At 41.5% G+C, this 21,462-nt stretch overlaps 1 protein-coding gene across 1 annotated transcript in view; it reads left to right on the top strand.

Moving 5' to 3' along the window:
* ahnak (AHNAK nucleoprotein) overlaps positions 1 to 20,601 on the top strand; it is a 35,758-nt gene extending 15,157 nt beyond the window's left edge. The window contains exon 6 of the mRNA XM_088988466.1: positions 584 to 20,601. Coding sequence (XP_088844592.1) covers positions 584 to 19,870 — 19,287 coding nt within the window. The 3' untranslated portion in view covers positions 19,871 to 20,601. The remainder of the gene's footprint in view (positions 1 to 583) is intronic.
* Positions 20,602 to 21,462: the final 861 nt, after the last annotated feature.

The raw sequence follows: 21,462 nt of genomic DNA on the forward strand, positions 1-21,462 counted from the left end.
TCATGTAATCTTCTTTTCTAGTGTTAAATCCATGAAATTGTGTTGTGGAATCACAGCATGTTGTTGTACAGATAATCTTTATTTCGTTTAAACGATTTTAAAATATCTGAAAATAAGGGGTTAGCGCACCGACTTTACAGTGCACAGGTACTGTGTTCAATCCCAGCTGCGGCCTTCCTGTGTGGAGTTTGCATGCCCGTGCCTGCGTGGGTTTTGTCAGGCTCCTTCAGTCTCTTCCCACATTCCAAAAACATGCATGGCAGGCTGATCAAATTGTCGCTTGGTGTGAATGTCATTGTGAGCGTGAGTGTGAGCACGAATGGTTGTTAGTTTCTGTGTACCCTGCAATTGGCTGGAAACCGGTTCAAAGTGTCCTCTGCCTAAAGCACGAAGACACCCTCCACAGCTCGAGTGAGCATGACGTAGTTTGTAAAATGAATGAATGAATATACAAAAATATATCTGACGCATTGCAAAAGAAAACTTACACATGTAGCATTTGAAAAGCATTCTTTGCTATACTACACAATCTGCACATTAAAAGTTTTCTAATGCTTTGTGTCTTCTATTTTTATCTGAACAGAGTGGGGATGATGAGGACTATAAAAGGATTTATACAAGGAAGATCAAACCAAGGCTCAAGTCTGAAGACCTTGCCGAAGGAGTCGATGTACGCACGGAACGGCATAGCAGCACAAGTAGCGACGGCAGCACAATAACAACTGTTACCCGCCGCATCACCACCTACACTGTGGATATGCCAAGTGGCATTAGTGAGCAACTTGAACTTTCAAGTCCAGATTTCAAGGGGCAAAAACCAGAGTCAGGGGATGGCTCTTTCGGAATGAGAATCTCACATGGCAGCCCTTCAGATACAGGGGCAGCGGAAGGAGGAGTTTTTGACTTGGGAAATGTTTCTTCCAAGCTAAGGGAAGGTTCAAACACTGGTAGCTGGCAGGCTTCAATGGGAGGCACAGGAGGTAGAGAGGTATTTACAACAGATTATGACAATGGAAAGTCAATTTGTGTGTCTGTACCAGAAAAAGGAAAGCAGGTTTTTGTGACATCCATTGAAAAAACACAAAAGAGTGACGGCACAAAGGTGAAGTTACCTGAAATTACCGTGAGTCACCCACACGCAAAGGAATCCGGCTCAATTGATATTTCAAACATCTCATTGAGCGGAGGTTTTCCAGAAGCCGAAAGTCCATCTGCAAATAGTAACGTCAACATTGAAACAAAAAAGTATCACATTCGTGGCCCTGATGTAACTCTTGAGCAGAAAGAAGGGGATTTCAAAATTCCTCAATTAAATATAACATCATCTGGAATGAAAGGTTCAAATTTAGATGGAAAAACTCATGAAATTAAGATTAGTCAGGCAGGCCCACCAATAAAAGGAAAAGTGAACATATCAACTCCAAAATTGGATGGGAATGTAAAAATACCAGATGTGGTCATTGAGGGTGCAGAGGTAAAAATTGAAGGACTAAAAGGAGAAGGTGCAAAGATTGGTAAAACATTTCCCAAATCTGACATTTCAGGCCCAAGCATTCCCGTGCCAAATGTGGAATTGAATCTGAAAGCCCCCCAAGTCAAAGGTGACATTAATCTGTCATCACAGATTATTGAAAAAGATGTTGAGTCATCAGAGATAGAACTTAAAAGTCCAAAAGTGAAGGGCCCTGGCATTGACATTAACCTTCCCAAGGCCGATATTGATGTCAAAATCCCTAAGGTTAATGTGAGTCTCCCCAAAACTGACGTGGACATCAAGAGTGCAGATTTCGATGTTGAATTACCAGATGTTGACATTGGCAGAGCTGGTTGGACGATAAAGGGACCAAAAGTGAAGATGCCAAAAATTTCAGGCCCAAATGTCAACATGCCGAATTTTGATGTACATTTTAAGGGTCCTCAAGTCAAAGGTGATATTGATGTGGCAGTTCCAAATATCGAGGGAAATATTAATGTGCCAGAAGTGGATATCAAAGGCCCAAAAGTTGACATCAAAGGCTTCAAGACTGGATTTGAAATTCCAAAAGTAAGTATGCCAGAATTTGGCTTGAAAAGTCCAGAAATTGACGATCCTGATGTTGACATCAACCATCCCAAGACAAAATTTGACATAAAAGTCCCTCAAATTGACATCAGACTTCCCAAAACCGATGTAGACATCAAGGGTCCAGGTTTAGATGTTGAAGTACCAGATGTTGACATCGGCAGTGCAGGATTAAAGATCAAGGGTCCAAAAGTGAAAATGCCTAAAATCTCAGGCCCAAACATCAGTATGCCAAATTTGGAGTTCAATGGAGCTGGTCCAAAACTCCAAGGTGGTGTTGATGTGTCAATACCAAATGTCGAAGGAGATATTAAAGTCCCAGAAATGGAAATTAAAGGTCCAAGAAGTGACATTACGGGCTCCAAAGCTGGAATTGAAATGCCTAAAATTAAAATGCCAGAGTTTGGCTTCAAAGGCCCAAAACTGGAGGGCCCTGATATTGACATAAACCTTCCCAAAGCCAATATTGACGTCAAAGTCCCAGATATTGATGTTAGTCTCCCCAAAACTGATGTGGACATCAAGGGTCCCGAGCTTGGTGTTGACGTCCCAGATGTTGACATTGGTCATACAGGTTTGAAGATTAAGGGACCAAATATTCAGATCCCTAAAATCTCAGGCCCCAATATCACCAAGTCGAATTTGAATCTCAATATAAGAGATCCTAAATTCAAAGGTGATGTTGATGTTTCAGTGCCAAAAATCAAAGGAGATATCAAAGTATCGGAAATGGACATCAAAGTCCCAAACGTTGACATTCTAGGGCCCCAGACTGGATTTGAAATCCCAAAAATCAGCATGCCAAATTTTGATATAAATCTAAAGGGTCCTCAAGTCAAAGGTGATGTTGATGTGTCGGTGCCAAATATTGAGGGGGAAATTAAAGTGCCCGAAATGGACATCAAAGGCCCAAAGGTGGAAATTAAAGGCCCCAAAGGTGAATTGCCAAAAGTAAGTATGCCTGAATTTGGCTTTAAAGGTCCAAAATGGGAGGGTCCTGATGTTGACATTGAAATCCCCAAGACTAAAATAGACATTAAAGTCCCTGATGTTGACATCAGCATTCCCAAAACAGATGTGGATGTCAAAGGTCCAGATTTCGAGGTAGAAGTGCCAGATGTTAACATTGGCAGTCCAAGTTGGAAGATCAAGGGCCCGAAATTGAAGTTACCTAAAATAAAAGGACCAAATATAACAGTGCCAAATTTAGATGTTAATGTCACAGGTCCAAAACTCAAAAATGATGTTGATGTTTATGTACCAAATATTGAGGGAGATATTAAAGTGCCAGGAATGGAAATCAAAGGCCCAAAACTTGACATTAAGGGGCCCAAAACTGGATTTGAAATGCCCAAAATCAAAATGCCAGAATTCAGCTTAAAAGGTCCAAAACTGGAAGGCCCTGACATCGACCTCAACCTTCCCAAGGCCAATATTGACATCAAAGTACCAGATGTTGATATCAGTCTTCCCAAAACGGATGCGGGCATCAAAGGTCCAGATCTCGACATTGAAGTACCCGATGTTGATATTGGCAGTCCAGGATGGAAGATCAAGGCACCACAAATGAAGATGCCAAACATCTCAGGTCCAAACATAAACATGCCACATTTGGATTTGAGTCTCAAAGGCCCTAAGGTCAAAGGTGATGTTAATGTCTCAGTACCAAATATTGAGGGAGATATTAAAGTGCCGGAAATGGACATCAAAGGCCCAAAACATGACATCAAGGGCCCCAAAACTGGATTTGAAATGCCCAAAATCAAAATGCCAGAATTCAGCTTGAAAGGTCCCAAACTGGATGGCCCTGACATCGACGTCAACCTTCCGAAGGCCAATGTTGACGTCAACGTCCCAGACGTTGATGTCAGTCTTCCCAAAACGGATGTGAACATCAAAAGTCCAGATCTCGACATTGAAGTACCCGATGTTGACATTGGCAGTCCAGGATGGAAGATCAAGGCACCAAAAATGAAGATGCCAAACATCTCAGGTCCAAACATAAACATGCCACATTTGGATTTGAGTCTCAAAGGTCCTAAGGTCAAAGGTGATGGTGATGTCTCTGCGCCAAATATCAAGGGAGATATTAAAGGACCAGACGTGGACATCAAAGGCCCAAAACTTAACATCAAGGGCCCCAAAACTGCATTTGAAATGCCCAAAATCAAAATGCCAGAATTCAGCTTGAAAGGTCCCAAACTGGATGGCCCTGACATCGACGGCAACCTTCCGAAGGCCAATATTGACGTCAACGTCCCAGACGTTGATATTAGTCTTCCCAAAACGGATGTGAACATCAAAAGTCCAGATCTCGACATTGAAGTACCCGATGTTGACATTGGCATTCCAGGATGGAAGATCAAGGCACCAAAAATGAAGATGCCAAACATCTCAGGTCCAAACATAAACATGCCACATTTGGATTTGAGTCTCAAAGGTCCTCAGATCAAAGGTGATGTTGATGTCTCAGTGCCAAATATCGAGGGTGATATTAAAGGACCAGACGTGGACATTAAAGGCCCAAAACTAAACATCAAGGGCCCCAAACCTGGATTTGAAATGCCCAAAGTCAAAATGCCAGAATTCAGCTTGAAAGGTCCAAAACCGGATGGCCCTGACATCGATATCAACCTTCCCAAGGCCAATATTGACATCAAAGTACCAGATGTTGATGTCAGTCTTCCCAAAACGGATGTGGACATCAAAAGTCCAGATCTCGACATTGAAGTACCCGATGTTGACATTAGCAGTCCAGGATGGAAGATCAAGGCACCAAAAATGAAGATGCCAAACATCTCAGGTCCAACCATAAACATGCCACATTTGGATTTGAGTCTCAAAGGTCCTAAGGTCAAAGGTGATGTTGATGTGGCCGTGCCAAATATCAAGGGAGATATTAAAGGACCAGACGTGGACATCAAAGGCCCAAAACTTAACATCAAGGGCCCCAAAACTGGATTTGAAATGCCCAAAATCAAAATGCCAGAATTCAGCTTGAAAGGTCCCAAACTGGATGGCCCTGACATTGACGGCAACCTTCCGAAGGCCAATATTGACGTCGACGTGCCAGACGTTGATGTCGGTCTTCCGAAAACGGATGTGAACATCAAAAGTCCAGATCTCGACATTGAAGTACCCAATGTTGACATTGGCAGTCCAGGATGGAAGATCAAGGCACCAAAAATGAAGATGCCAAACATCTCAAGTCCAAACATAAACATGCCACATTTGGATTTGAGTCTCAAAGGTCCTAAGGTCAAAGGTGATGTTGATATCTCAGTGCCAAATATCGAGGGTGATATTAAAGGACCAGAGATGGACATAAAAGGACCAAAAGTTGACATAAAGGGTGTAAAGGCTGGATTTGAAATGCCAAAAATAAAAATGCCAGAATTCAGCTTGAAAGGTCCAAAACTGGAGGGCCCTGACATTGACATGAACCGTCCTAAGGCCAATGTTGATGTCAAAGTCCCAGATGTTGATGTCAGTCTCCCCACAACGGATGTGGACATCAAAGGTCCAGAGCTTGACATTGAAGTACCAGATGTTGACATTGGCAGTCCAGGATGGAAGATCAAGGTACCGAAAATTAAGAAGCCAAACATCTCAGGCCCAAATATCAACATGCCACATTTGGATTTCAATCTCAAAGGTCCAAAGGTCAAAGCAGATGTTGATGTGGCAGTACCAAATATTGAGGGAGATATTAAAGTGCCTGAAATGGAAATCAAAGGCCCAAAAGTTGACTTGAAAGGCACCAAGACTGGATTTGAATTGCCGAAAATCAATATGCCTAAATTTGGGTTCAAAATTCCCAAACTAGAGGGTCCTGATGTGGACATTAACCTTCCTGAAGCTGATATTGATGTAAAATTGCCTAAGGTTGAACTTCAAACCCCAGAAGTTGATGTAAATCTCCCCAAAACTGATTTGGATGTTAAAGATGTTAACATTGACATCAGAGGACCAGAACTTGACATTGACAGTCCAAATGGAAAGATCAAAGGACCAAAGTTCAAATTGCCGAGCATTTCCATGCCTGACGTGGATTTTAACCTGAAAGGTCCGAAATTCAAAGGTGATATTGATGTGTCTCCACCAAATGTAGCGGGCGATATTCAAGTGTCAGGAATGGACATCAAAGGTCCAAAAGTTGACGTTAAAGGCCCCAAAACTGGATTTGAAATGCCCAAAATCAAAATGCCAGAATTTGGCTTGAAAGGTACAGGACTGGAGGGCCCTGACATCGGCATCAACCTTCCCAAGGCCAATATTGATGTCAGAGGCCCTGGGGTTGATGTGAGTCTTCCTAAAACTGATGTGGAAATCAAGGGTCCAGATTTCGATGTTGAACTACCAGATGTTGATATTGGCAGTCCAGGATGGAAGATCAAGGCACCAAAAATGAAGATGCCAAACATCTCAGGACCAAATATTAACATGCCACATTTGGACATCAATCTAAAAGGTCCAAAAGTCAAAGGTGATATTGATGTGTCAGTACCAAATATTGAGGGAGAAATGAAAGGACCAGAACTTGACATCAAAGCTCCAAAAGTTGACATTAAAGGGCCCAAGACTGGATTTGAAATACCAAAATTCAGTATGCCAAAATTTGGCTTTAAAGGTCCAAAACTGGAGGGCCCTGATGTTGACATTAACCTCCCCAAGGCCGATATTGATGTCAAAATTCCTGAGGTTGAACTAAAAGGCCCGGAAAGTGAAGTAAATCTCCCGAAAACTGATTTGGATGTAAAAGATGTGACCATTGGCATCAAAGGACCAGAACTTGACATTGACGGTGCACGTGGAAAAATCAAAGGATCAAAATTCAAAATACCGAACATCTCCATGCCTGATGTCGATTTCCATCTCAAAGGTCCGAAACTCAAAGGTGATGTTGATGTTTCAGTACCAAATATCGAGGGAGATATTAAAGGACCAGGCATGGACATCAAAGGCCCCAAAGTTGACATTAAGACGCCCAAGACTGGATTTGAAATACCAAAAATCAGTATGCCAAAATTTGGCTTCAAAGGTCCAAAATTGGAGGGTCCTGATGTTGACATCAACCTTCCCAAGGCCAATATTGATGTCAAATTACCTGAAGTTGATGTAAATCTCCCTAAAACTGATTTAGATTTCAAAGATGTGAACATTGACATCAGAGGACCAGAACTTGATATCGACAGTCCAAGTGGAAAGATGAAAGGACCAAAATTCAAATTGCCGAGCATTTCTATGCCTGACGTGGATTTTAATCTGAAAGGTCCAACATTTAAAGGTGATATTGATGTGTCAACACCAAATGTAGAGGGAGATATTCAAGTGCCAGGAATGGACATCAAAGGTCCAAAAGTTGATGTTAAAGGCCCCAAAACTGGATTTGAAATGCCCAAAATCAAAATGCCTGAATTTGGCTTCAAAGGTCCAAAACTAGAGAGCCCTGATATTGACATCAATTTTCCCAGGGCCAATATTGATGTCAAAGCACCTGATGTTGATATCAGTCTACCCAAAACAGATGTTGATATCAAGGGTCCAGATCTTGATTTTGAAATACCAGATGTTGACATTGGTAATCCAGGGTGGAAGATCAGGGCACCAAAAATGAAGATGCCAAATATATCAGGTCCAAACATAAACATGCCAGATTTGGATTTCAGTCTCAAAGGCCCTAAACTGAAAAGTGATGTTGATGTGTCAGCACCAAATGTAGAGGGAGATATTCAAGTGCCAGGAATGGATATCAAAGGTCCAAAAGTTGACGTTAAAGGCCCCAAAACTGGATTTGAAATGCCCAAAATAAAAATGCCAGAATTTGGCTTCAAAGGCCCAAAACTGGAGGGCCCTGATATTGACATCAACCTTCCTAAGGCCAATATGGATGTGAAAGTCCCTGATATTGATATCAGTCTACCCAAAACAGATGTTGATATCAAGGGTCCAGATCTTGATGTTGAAGTACCAGATGTTAACATTGGCAGTGCAGGGTGGAAGATTAAGGCACCAAAAATGAAGATGCCAAACATATCAGGTCCAAACATAAACATGCCAGATTTGGATTTCAGTCTCAAAGGTCCTAAACTGAAAGGTGATGTTGATGTGTCAGTACCAAATATCGAGGGAGATATTAAAGTTCCAGAAATGGAAATCAAAGGCCCAAAAGTTGACATTAAGGGCCCTAACACTGGATTTGAAATGCCCAAAATCAAAATGCCAGGATTCAGTTTCAAAGGTCCAAAACTTGAGGGCTCCGATGTAGACATCAACCTTCCCAAGGCCAATATTGACCTCAAAGTCCCTACCGTTGACATCAATGTCCCCAAAACGGATGTGGACATCAAGAGTCCAGATCTTGACGTTGAAGTACCAGATGTTGACATTGGCAGTCCAGGTTGGAAGATCAAGGCACCAAAAATGAAGATGCCAAACATATCAGGTCCAAACATAAACATGCCACATTTGGATTTCAGTCTCAAAGGTCCTAAACTCAAAGGTGATGTTGATGTGTCAGTACCAAATATCGAGGGAGATATTAAAGTTCCAGAAATGGAAATCAAAGGCCCAAAAGTTGACATTAAGGGCCCTAACACTGGATTTGAAATGCCCAAAATCAAAATGCCAGGATTCAGTTTCAAAGGTCCAAAACTTGAGGGCTCCGATGTAGACATCAACCTTCCCAAGGCCAATATTGACATCAAAGTACCAGATGTTGATGTCAGTCTTCCCAAAACGGATATGGACATCAAAAGTCCAGATCTCGACATTGAAGTACCCGATGTTGACATTAGCAGTCCAGGATGGAAGATCAAGGCACCAAAAATGAAGATGCCAAACATATCAGGTCCAAACATAAACATGCCAGATTTGGATTTCAGTCTCAAAGGTCCTAAACTCAAAGGTGATGTTGATGTGTCAGTACCAAATATCGAGGGAGATATTAAAGTTCCAGAAATGGAAATCAAAGGCCCAAAAGTTGACATTAAGGGCCCTAACACTGGATTTGAAATGCCCAAAATCAAAATGCCAGGATTCAGTTTCAAAGGTCCAAAACTTGAGGGCCCCGATGTAGACATCAACCTTCCCAAGGCCAATATCGACCTCAAAGTCTCTGCCGTTGACATCAATGTCCCCAAAACGGATGTGGACATCAAGGGTCCAGATCTTGACGTTGAAGTACCAGATGTTGACATTGGCAGTCCAGGTTGGAAGATCAAGGCACCAAAAATGAAGATGCCAAACATATCAGGTCCAAATATCAACATGCCACATTTGGATTTCAGTCTCAAAGGTCCTAAACTCAAAGGTGATGTTGATGTGTCTGCACCAAATGTAGAGGGAGATGTTCAAGTGCCAGGATTGGACATCAAAGGTCCAAAAATTGACGTTAAAGGCCCCAAAACTGGATTTGAAATGCCCAAAATCAAAATGCCAGGATTCAACTTCAAAGGTCCAAAACCTGGGGGCCCTGACATCGACATCAACCTTACCAAGGCCAATATTGATGTTAAAGTCCCTGCCGTTAATATCAATCTCCCCAAAACTGATGTGGACATCAAGGGTCCAGATCTTGAAATACCAGATGTTGACATTGGCAGTCCAGGGTGGAAGATCAAAACACCAAAAATGAAGATGCCAAACATCTCAGGTCCAAATATAAACATGCCACATTTGGATTTCAGTCTCAAAGGTCCGAAAGTCAAAGGTGATGTAGATCTCTCAGTACCAAATGTCGAGGGAGATATTAATGCGCCGGAAATGGACATCAAAGGTCCCAAAACTGAATTTGAAATGCCCAAAATTAAAATGCCAGAATTCGACATCAAAGGTCCAAAACTGAAGGGCACCGACATTGACATCAACCTTCCCAAGGCCGGTATTGATTTGAAATTACCCGGGGTTGAACTTCAAGGCCCCAAATTCAATGTCGATCTCCACAAAACTGATTTGGATATCACAGCTGGCAACGTTGACGTCAAAGGACCAGAAATTGACATAGAAAGTCAAAGTGGAAAAATCAAAGGACCAAAATTCAAATTGCCTCGCATCTCAATGCCTGATGTGGATTTCCACCTGAAGAGTCCTAAACTCAAAGGTGATGTTGATGTTTCAGTACCAAATATCGAGGGAGATTTTAAAGGACCAGATGTAGACATCAAAGGCCCCAAACTTGACATTAAAGGTCCCAAAACTGGATTTGAAATGCCCAAAATCAAAATGCCAGGATTTGGATTTAAAAGTCCAAAACTAGAGGGCCCTGACATAGACGTTAACCTTCCCACGGCCAATATTGACGTCAAAGTCCCAGATGTTGATGTCAGTCTCCCCAAAACTGATGTGGACATCAAAGGTCCAGATCTTGACGTTGAAATACCTGGTGTTGACATAGGCAGTCCAGGATGGAAGATTAAAGCACCAAAAATAAAGATGCCAAACATTTCAGGTCCAAATATAAACATGCCACATTTGGATTTCAATCTTAAAGGACCGAAGCTCAAAGGTGATGTTGATGTTACTGTGCCAAATATACAGGGAGATATTCAAGGACCAGACGTGGACATCAAAGGCCCAAAACTTGAGATTAAGGGCCCCCAAACTGGAATCGAAATGCCTAAAATCAAAATGCCAGAATTCAACTTGAAAGGTCCAAAACTGGAGGGCCCTGACATTGACATCAACCTTCCAAAGGCCAATATTGATGTCAAAGTCCCAGATGTTGATGTCAGTCTCCCCAAAACTGATGTGGACATCAAAGGTCCAGATCTTGACGTTGAAATACCTGATGTTGACATAGGCAGTCCAGGATGGAAGATTAAGGCACCAAAAATAAGGATGCCAAACATCTCAGGTCCAAATATAAACATGCCACATTTGGATTTCAATCTTAAAGGACCGAAGCTTAAAGGTGATGTTGATGTTACTGTGCCAAATATCGAGGGTGATATTAAAGGACCAGACGTGGACATCAAAGGCCCAAAACTTGACATGAAAGGTCCCAAAACTGGATTTGAAATGCCCAAAATCAAAATGCCAGGATTTGGATTTAAAAGTCCAAAACTAGAGGGCCCTGACATAGACGTTAACATTCCCAGGGCCAATATTGACCCAGATGTTGATGTCAGTCTCCCCAAAACTGATGTGGACATCAAAGGTCCAGATCTTGACGTTGAAATACCTGATGTTGACATAGGCAGTCCAGGATGGAAGATTAAGGCACCAAAAATAAAGATGCCAAACATCTCAGGTCCAAATATAAACATGCCCCATTTGGATTTCAATTTTAAAGGACCACAGCTCAAAGGTGATTTTGATGTTACTGTGCCAAATATACAGGGAGATATTCAAGGACCAGACGTGGACATCAAAGGCCCAAAACTTGACATTAAGGGCCCCCAAACTGGAATCGAAATGCCTAAAATCAAAATGCCAGAATTCAACTTGAAAGGTCCAAAACTGGAGGGCCCTGACATTGACATCAACCTTCCCAAGACCAATATTGATGTCAAAGTCCCGGATGTTGATGTCAGTCTCCCCAAAACTGATGTGGACATCAAAGGTCCAGATCTTGACGTTGAAATACCTGATGTTGACATAGGCAGTCCAGGATGGAAGATTAAGGCACCAAAAATAAAGATGCCAAACATCTCAGGTCCAAATATAAACATGCCACATTTGGATTTCAATCTTAAAGGACCGAAGCTCAAAGGTGATGTTGATGTTACTGTGCCAAATATACAGGGATATATTAAAGGACCAGACGTGGACATCAAAGGCCCAAAACTTGACATTAAAGGTCCCAAAACTGGATTTGAAATGCCCAAAATCAAAATGCCAGGATTCGGATTTAAAAGTCCAAAACTAGAGGGCCCTGACATAGACGTTAACATTCCCAGGGCCAATATTGACGTCAAAGTCCCAGATGTTGATGTCAGTCTCCCCAAAACTGATGTGGACATCAAAGGTCCAGATCTTGACGTTGAAATACCTGATGTTGACATAGGCAGTCCAGGATGGAAGATTAAGGCACCAAAAATAAAGATGCCAAACCTCTCCAGTCCAAACATAAACATGCCACATTTGGATTTCAATCTTAAAGGACCTAAGATCAGAGGTGATGTTGATGTTACAGTGCCAAATATACAAGGAGATATGAAAGGACCAGACGTGGACATCAAAGGCCCAAAACTTGACATTAAGGGCCCCCAAACTGGAATCGAAATGCCGAAAATTAAAATGCCAGAATTCAGCTCGAAAGGTCCAAAACTGGAGGGGCCTGACATTGACATAAACCTTTCCAAGACCAATATTGATGTCAAACTCCCAGATGTTGATGTCAGTCTCCCCAAAACTGATGTGGACATCAAAGGTCCAGATCTTGACGTTGAAATACCTGATGTTGACATAGGCAGTCCAGGATGGAAGATTAAGGCACCAAAAATAAAGATGCCAAACATCTCAGGTCCAAATATAAACATGCCACATTTGGATTTCAATCTTAAAGGACCGAAGCTCAAAGGTGATGTTGATGTTACTGTGCCAAATATACAGGGAGATATTAAAGGACCAGACGTGGACATCAAAGGCCCAAAACTTGACATTAAAGGTCCCAAAACTGGATTTGAAATGCCCAAAATCAAAATGCCAGGATTCGGATTTAAAAGTCCAAAACTAGAGGGCCCTGACATAGACGTTAACATTCCCAGGGCCAATATTGACGTCAAAGTCCCAGATGTTGATGTCAGTCTCCCCAAAACTGATGTGGACATCAAAGGTCCAGATCTTGACGTTGAAATACCTGATGTTGACATAGGCAGTCCAGGATGGAAGATTAAGGCACCAAAAATAAAGATGCCAAACCTCTCCAGTCCAAACATAAACATGCCACATTTGGATTTCAATCTTAAAGGACCTAAGATCAGAGGTGATGTTGATGTTACAGTGCCAAATATACAAGGAGATATGAAAGGACCAGACGTGGACATCAAAGGCCCAAAACTTGACATTAAGGGCCCCCAAACTGGAATCGAAATGCCGAAAATTAAAATGCCAGAATTCAGCTCGAAAGGTCCAAAACTGGAGGGGCCTGACATTGACATAAACCTTTCCAAGACCAATATTGATGTCAAACTCCCAGATGTTGATGTCAGTCTCCCCAAAACTGATGTGGACATCAAAGGTCCAGATCTTGACGTTGAAATACCTGATGTTGACATAGGCAGTCCAGGATGGAAGATTAAGGCACCAAAAATAAAGATGCCAAACATCTCAGGTCCAAATATAAACATGCCACATTTGGATTTCAATCTTAAAGGACCGAAGCTCAAAGGTGATGTTGATGTTACTGTGCCAAATATACAGGGAGATATTAAAGGACCAGACGTGGACATCAAAGGCCCAAAACTTGACATTAAAGGTCCCAAAACTGGATTTGAAATGCCCAAAATCAAAATGCCAGGATTCGGATTTAAAAGTCCAAAACTAGAGGGCCCTGACATAGACGTTAACATTCCCAGGGCCAATATTGACGTCAAAGTCCCAGATGTTGATGTCACTCTCCCCAAAACTGATGTGGACATCAAAGGTCCAGATCTTGACGTTGAAATACCTGATGTTGACATAGGCAGTCCAGGATGGAAGATTAAGGCACCAAAAATAAAGATGCCAAACATCTCAGGTCCAAATATAAACATGCCACATTTGGATTTCAATCTTAAAGGACCGAAGCTCAAAGGTGATGTTGATGTTACTGTGCCAAATATACAGGGAGATATTAAAGGACCAGACGTGGACATCAAAGGCCCAAAACTTGACATTGAAGGTCCCAAAACTGGATTTGAAATGCCCAAAATCAAAATGCCAGGATTCGGATTTAAAAGTCCAAAACTAGAGGGCCCTGACATAGACGTTAACATTCCCAGGGCCAATATTGACGTCAAAGTCCCAGATGTTGATGTCAGTCTCCCCAAAACTGATGTGGACATCAAAGGTCCAGATCTTGACGTTGAAATACCCGATGTTGACATAGGCAGTCCAGGATGGAAGATTAAGGCACCAAAAATAAAGATGCCAACCATCTCCGGTCCAAACATAAACATGCCACATTTGGATTTCAATCTCAAAGGACCTAAGATCAAAGGTGATGTTGATGTTACAGTGCCAAATATACAAGGAGATATCAAAGGACCAGACGTGGACATCAAAGGCACAAAACTTGACATTAAGGGCCCCCAAACTGGAATCGAAATGCCGAAAATCAAAATGCCAGAATTCAGCTTTAAAGGTCCAAAACTGGAGGGGCCTGACATTGACATAAACCTTCCCAAGACCAATATTGATGTCAAACTCCCAGATGTTGATGTCAGTCTCCCCAAAACTGATGTGGACATCAAAGGTCCAGATCTTGACGTTGAAATACCTGATGTTGACATAGGCAGTCCAGGATGGAAGATTAAGGCACCAAAAATGAAGATGCCAAACATCTCGGGTCCAAATATAAACATGCCACATTTGGATTTCAGTCTCAAAGGTCCTAAACTAAAAGGTGATGTTGATCTATCAGTACCAAATATCGAGGGAGATATTAAAGTGCCGGAAATGGATTTCCCAGGCCCACAAGTTGACGTTAAGGGCCCCAAAATTGGATTTGGAATGCCAAAAATTAAAATGCCAGGATTTGGCTTCAAAGGTCCTAACATAGAGGGCCCGGATATTGACCTTAACTTTCCTAAAGCCAATATTGACATCAAAGGCCCTGAAGTTGAACTCCAAGGGCCGAAGGTTGATGTTAGTCTTCCAAAAGCTGATTTGGATGTAAAAATGGATATTGAAGGACCCAATTTTGATATTGACAGCCCCAGTGGTAAAATCAAAGGACCAAAATTCAAGATGCCGAAGATCTCAGGGCCAGGTATCTCAATGCCTGATGTGGACTTCCACCTTAAAGGCCCTAAACTTAAAGGAAACGATGCATCACTACCAAATATTGAGGGAGAAATAAAAACTCCAGAAATTGATATTAAAGGTCCCAAGGTTGACATTAAGGGCTCAAAGGGTAGTTTTGGATTACCGAAATTTAAAATTCCGGACTTTGGCTTCAAAGGTAAAAAACTGGAAGGTCCTGACATTGACATCAAACCCCCTTTAGGTAATATTGACATGAAGGCTCCGGGGGTCGACACTCAAGGGCCTAAAGTGAGTGTCAGTCTTCCGAAAGCCGATTTGAAAATTAAAAGTGCAGATTTGGACATCCACGCACCAGATGTTGATATTGACAGTCCCATTGGTAAAATCAAAGGACCTAAATTCCAGATGCCCAAAATTTCCGGACCAAGCATCTCCATGCCTGATGTAGATTTCCACATCAAAGGCCCTAAACTGAAAGGTGATCTTGATGTTTCTGTACCAAATATCGAAGGAAATATTAAAGTGCCGGATATGGACTTCAAAGGTCCAAAAATGGACATCACGGGCCCCAAAACTGGAATTGAAATGCCCAAAATAAAAATGCCAGGTTTCGGCCTTACTGGTGCAAACCTGGACAGCCCTGATATTGATATCAACCTTCCCAAGGCCAATATTAATGTAAAAGTCCCTGATGTGGATGTCAATCTCCCAAAAACAGACGTGGACATCAAGGGCCCAGATGTTAACGTAGTAGTACCAGATGTTGACATTGACAGTCCAGCATGGAAGATCAAGGGACCAAACATGAAAATGCCAAAAATCTCAGGCCCAAACCTTAACATGCCGAGTTTGGATTTCAATCTAAAAGGTCCTAAAGTCAAAGGTGATGTTGATGTTTCAGTTCCAAACATTGAGGGAAATATTAATATGCCAGAAATGGACCTGAAAGGCCCCAAAATGGAAATTAAGGGCCCCAAATCTGGGTTTGAAATGCCCAAAATCAAAATGCCAGGTTTTAAAGGCCCAAAACTAGATGCTCCTGACATTGATATCAACTTTCCAAAGGCCAATGTTGATGTCGAGGTCCCTAAGATTGATGCAAGTCTCCCCAAAACTGATCTAGACATCAAGGGTCTTGATTTAGATTTTGAAACGCCAGATGTTGACATTGACAATCCGGGTTGGAAAATCAGGGGACCTAAATTTAAAATGCCCAAAATCTCAGGACCGAACATCACAATGCCAAATCTGGCTCTTAATGTAAAAGGCCCTGAATTTAAAGGTGATGCTGATGTTTCTATTCCAAATATCAAGGGAGATATTCAAGGACCGGAAATGGACATTAAAGGCTCAAATGTTGCTGTTAAAGGGCCTGGATTTGAAATGCCTAAAATGAAAATGCCAAATTTTGGGTTCAAAGCCCCAAAGGGTGAAGGTGATTTTCAGGTTTCTGGGATTGATATTCCAGCTCCAGACATTGAAGTCAGTGTTCCCAATGTTGACTTGGACATTAAGGGTGATATTGAAAGCCCAGATGTTGACATTGACAGCCCGAGTGCAAAGATCAAAGGACCGAAATTCAAGATGCCAAAACTTTCAGGACCAAACGTGACTATGCCAAATCTGGATTTACATCTTAAAGGCCCTAACCTTAAAAGTGATGTTGATGTAACATTACCCAACATTGAGGGGGATATAAATCCACCAGAAATGGAAATTAAAGGTTCCAAAATCAAAATCCAGGTGCCAAAGAGTGGAATTGAACGACCAGCATTAACTATGCCAGAATTTGGTCATCATGTCGAGGTTCCTGACATTGACATCAGCCTCCCCAGTTTTCAAGGTGATGGTGAAGGCAACATTCATTTGCCAAAAGGTGACCTTGATGTGGAAGATCTTGATGGACCAGGATTCAGCATGAAGAAATCTAAATTTAAAATGCCAAAGTTCGGTTTCAGAGGGCCAAAGATAAAGAGCCCGGAAATTGATGTGAAACAGACACAAGAAAATATCACCATCAAAGGAAAGACTGTTAGTATTGAAGGGGTCGATGTAGACATGGACATAACAGGCCCAAAAATAAAAGGTCACAAATTTAAGATACCAAAATTTGGTTTTAAGGTTCCCAAGGTTGAAATTCCAGGAGCTGATCTTAATCTGACTCGAGGCAGTGGAGAAATACATTTTCCAGATGTTGACATTGGAGGACCAGAAGTAAAAGGTGTGGATACTAATGTAAAAATCAAAGGAACAAAGCACAAAATGCCATCACTCGCAGAAACTACATTTTCTCTTCCTGACGTAGATTTTAATTTGGAAAGTTCAAAAGTCAAATTTGACACAGATATGTCACTTCCAAAAGCCGACTTGGATATAAAAGTACCAAATGTAGATGTAAAAGGTCCGAAATTTCAGGGGCCAAACATTGACAGCAACGTTCCTGAAGTTGATGTTCAAGGGTCGGATTTTGACTTGAGTCTACCCAAAGCTAATGTGGCAATAAGAAGATCCAAACTCGATGTAGAAGGACTGGATGTTGATGTTGATGACCCTAAGACTGGATTTCAAATGCCCAAAATCAAAATGCCAGGGTTTGGTATTAAAGTTCCAAACGTGGAGGGTCCTGACATTGACATAAAAATTCCCAAGACCAATTTTGACGTAAATGTCCCTAAGGTTGAACTCCACAGGCCAGCAGTGGAAGTAAATCTTCCCAAAGCCGAACTTGATATTAAGGGTCCAAAACTCGGATTTGAAGGTCCGGCTCTGGACAAGGGACCTAAATTGAAGTTGCCAAAAATTTCAGGTTCCAATATCAACATGCCGAGTGCGGATTTCAACCTAAAAGGTCCTACAGTCGAAGGTGATTTGAATGTATCAGTACCAAATATTGAGGGAGACATTAGTGCACCAGAAATTGACATCAAAGCCCCAAAAGTTGACATTAAGGGACCCAAGATTGGATTTGAAAAGCCAAAAATCAAAATGCCAGGATTTGGCATTAAAGGTACAAACCTAGAGGGCTCTGACATTGACATAAAACTTCCCAAGGCCAATATTGATGCCAAAGTCCCAGAGGTTGAACTCCACGGATCAGAGATTGAAATAAATCTACCCAAAACTAATTTTAACATTCAGGGAACAACTTTTCCAAGTGCAGAACCAAAAATCTCTGGATCACACATTTCCATGCCTGAGTTCAATTTGAAAGGTCCAAAAGTCAAAGGCGATGTAGATTTATCAGTACCTAATTTTGAAGGAGGGATCAAAGCACCAGCAATCGATATCAATGATTCAAATCTTGACATGATGGGTGGATTTGAAATTCCTCGATTAAAAATGCCACAGTTTGGCTTCAAAGGTCCAAAAATGGAGGGCCCTGACATTGATGCTAATATTCCCAAAGGTAATATTAAAGTTAAAGCCCCAGAGGTTGCCTTTCAAGGCCCAAAAGCTGACATTAAAGGCCCAAAATTCAGTGTTGAAGGACCAGACGTTGACATTGATAGTCCCAGTGGTAAGATTATGGGACCAAAGTTAAAGATGCCAAAAATCTCTGGGCCAAACATCTCCATGGCAAAAGTTGATTTAAATGTGCGAAGTTCTGACTCAAAAGGTGACATACATATGTCAGGATACAATTTTGATGGAGAAATCAAAGCACCAGGATTTACCCTCAGTGATCCAAAAATTAAGGGTCCAAAAGGGGAATATGAAAGTTCAAACTTGAAAGGTGATTTGTCATATGCAGATATAGATGTCAACATAAAGGGGAAAAAGGGTAAATTCAAACTTCCAAAAGTCACAGGAAAGGCAAAGAAATCAGACTTTGACACAGAGACACCAACTGTTGATGTAACAGCAGGATCATCTAATATTAATGTCCAAAGATCAAAAGTGAAAAAGCCAATTTTTGGTAAACTTCAATTTCCTGATGTAGAACTTGATATAAAATCTCACAATATCAAAGATGATGGATTTTTCTCAGAGGAGTTGAAATCCCCCTCTGCAGAGTTGCAGGGTTCTGTTACCAGCAGTCCAAATGTTAGTCACGAAGGTTTAGATGTGAAACTAAAGACTCCCTGGATCAAAATATCAGATATTGTCATTTCTCCGGCAGGCGGCATTTTTAGAGGCCTTCAGTATCCTGAAGGTACAGTGACATTTCCCAAGCTCAAGATACCCAAATTTGGTTTTACGATGCCGGAGATTGTGGGCCAAGATGGCGATGGAAAGGTTGCAACAACAATTGCAGGTAGTAGAGAGCTTCACTGCTCAGCGGATATTGCCGTTTCCAATCCAGAAATAAGGCACGGTGAGGGAAAGACAAAGGTGAAGATACCAAATTTTTTTGGCAAATCAAAAGCAAAGGGCAGGAGTTCAGGGGACCTTCGGGGAACAGAGGTTGAACTGAGTACCAGTGGAACAGGAGCAGTCGCGAAAGATTTCAGTGTACATAGTGGAGAAGGAAAATTACAATTTGAAGGTGATGCTGGACTGACCGTGTCACCCAAAAGCAAGTCAGCTTCACTGGATCTTTTCAAGAAGTCAAGACATCAATCTTCTTTGAGCGACGAGGGTGGGCTTGCAGTTGTTTCCCCTTCAGGACACCTTGAGGCAGAGAGCAGTGATATTTCATTAGATCTCAGTGGACCAAAGGTAAAAGGAAAGAAGGGCAAGTTGAAGTTTGGCACCTTTGGAGGTTTTGGTTCCAAGTCAAAGGGCTCGTATGAAGTGACATATGGTGAAGGCAGCGAAGCAGCAGTGGAGGGTAGTGCAGGTGTGTCATTGGCCACCCCAAAATCAAGATTGTCCTCATCGTCCAGCAGTGATAGTGGGTCAAAGGGTGCTTTGAAGTTCCCAAAAATTGAACTGTCTGTATCACCTAAAAATGAGTAAATTGTTCATGACCTGAACGCAAACTTCAAAAGACCTTCCCTCCGTACGGATATGACAGACAGCAAACACACACTTTTTTTTCAAAGTTTCGTTCACATGTAAAGAGAGAAAATACAGTCATCTCATTTTTAAGCTTACCTATGATAGACAACAAGGAGAGGGATATCTTTCAGGCTCTATCAAACTGTAAATAAAATGTATTGTAATAAATATTGTTTTCATGTACATAGTCGAGATTTATTAAGAATACACAATTACACAAAATTTTCCACTAACGTGTTTCTGGTATTATTCTGTCCTGCTTTATTCAATTAAAATTTGTTCATGAGTGGGTGTGGTATAATTTTATAGCGGGTCTGTTTTGCTGAAGAGCCAAATTAGTTATTTTGAAGGAACATGTAGTCCATACAGTTAAACACACAAATATAAATATACTGCTTCCAATTTTAGTTTGACGCTTTGATTTTTGTATCATCAGTTATTTTTGCATCTAAAAGCTGGTTATGTATATCACACTATGTTTGGTGATGTTTTATAGATTACAAATGCACAGACAAGTCACCATGTTATTTTCGCAGTGCAACTTGTCATCCCTGAACGGCTGTCCACATTTGCTTCTCCTTCTGTTATTTTTTTGTAATTATTCTAACCTGTTTATTGTACAGTTTGCCCGGCCTTTTGCACCCTTCTTACAGCATTAATGTTACAAATAAAAACCGTTGTTGATGGTGTGTTTCGAAAAACTTAATTCAGAGAGTTTTAATCTGACATGTGCAGACAGAGTACACATTGTTTGTTTTCCAGTTTTGTGCCTTCCGTCTGATCCAATATCATATTGGAACCTGAGGAAACTTTGGCATCATATGTTCCAATATCATATTGGAACCTGAGGAAACTTTGGCATCATACGATGTGACTTCTCTCTTTACATCTGTCCCAACCCCAGCAGCAGTCTCAGTGGTGAGGACGAGGCTGCTGGCGGATGTTTCTCTGCATGAAAGAACCAAACTTAAACCGGATCACATCTGCCAATTATTAGAAATCTGCCTTAATACTACGTATTTTCAATTTCGGGAAAAATTTTATAAACAAATTCATGGTTGTGCTATGGGCTCACCAGTTTCACCCATAGTGGCTAATCTTTACATGAAAGAGATGGAGAAACAGGCCCTCACATCCTTCCCGGGGACAAAACCTAGACCAGACATGGGCAAACTACGGCCCGCGGGCCACATAAGGCCCGTTAGGCTTTTTAATCCGGCCCGCCGAACGTGCCCAAAGTATAGTAAAAACAGTGTCTCTCATGACAAAAAGTTAGCAGACAACAGGGCAGGTAAGTAAAAAGTTGCCTGCCCCATTTTTCACAACTTACAAAACAAAGAAACAACAAATCACATTAAAAACATTGTCACAAAATAAAGTTTTTTTAAAATCAAGAATGTACCTACTACAAATGCTACCGTGCTTAATTTACAGTAAATGTGCATGGCCGTAAATTTTGCTGCAGTAGTCGATTGTCATTGTGGAGCACAATGCAACGTTTGCATTGCTTCCTACGAACCACTAAGCCCTTTCATAAGTCTCACGTACAC

The sequence above is a fragment of the Hippocampus bargibanti genome, linkage group LG02 (genome assembly GCF_051943395.1).
Source record: "Hippocampus bargibanti isolate YZ-2025 linkage group LG02, ASM5194339v1, whole genome shotgun sequence".
NCBI lineage: Eukaryota > Metazoa > Chordata > Actinopteri > Syngnathiformes > Syngnathidae > Hippocampus > Hippocampus bargibanti.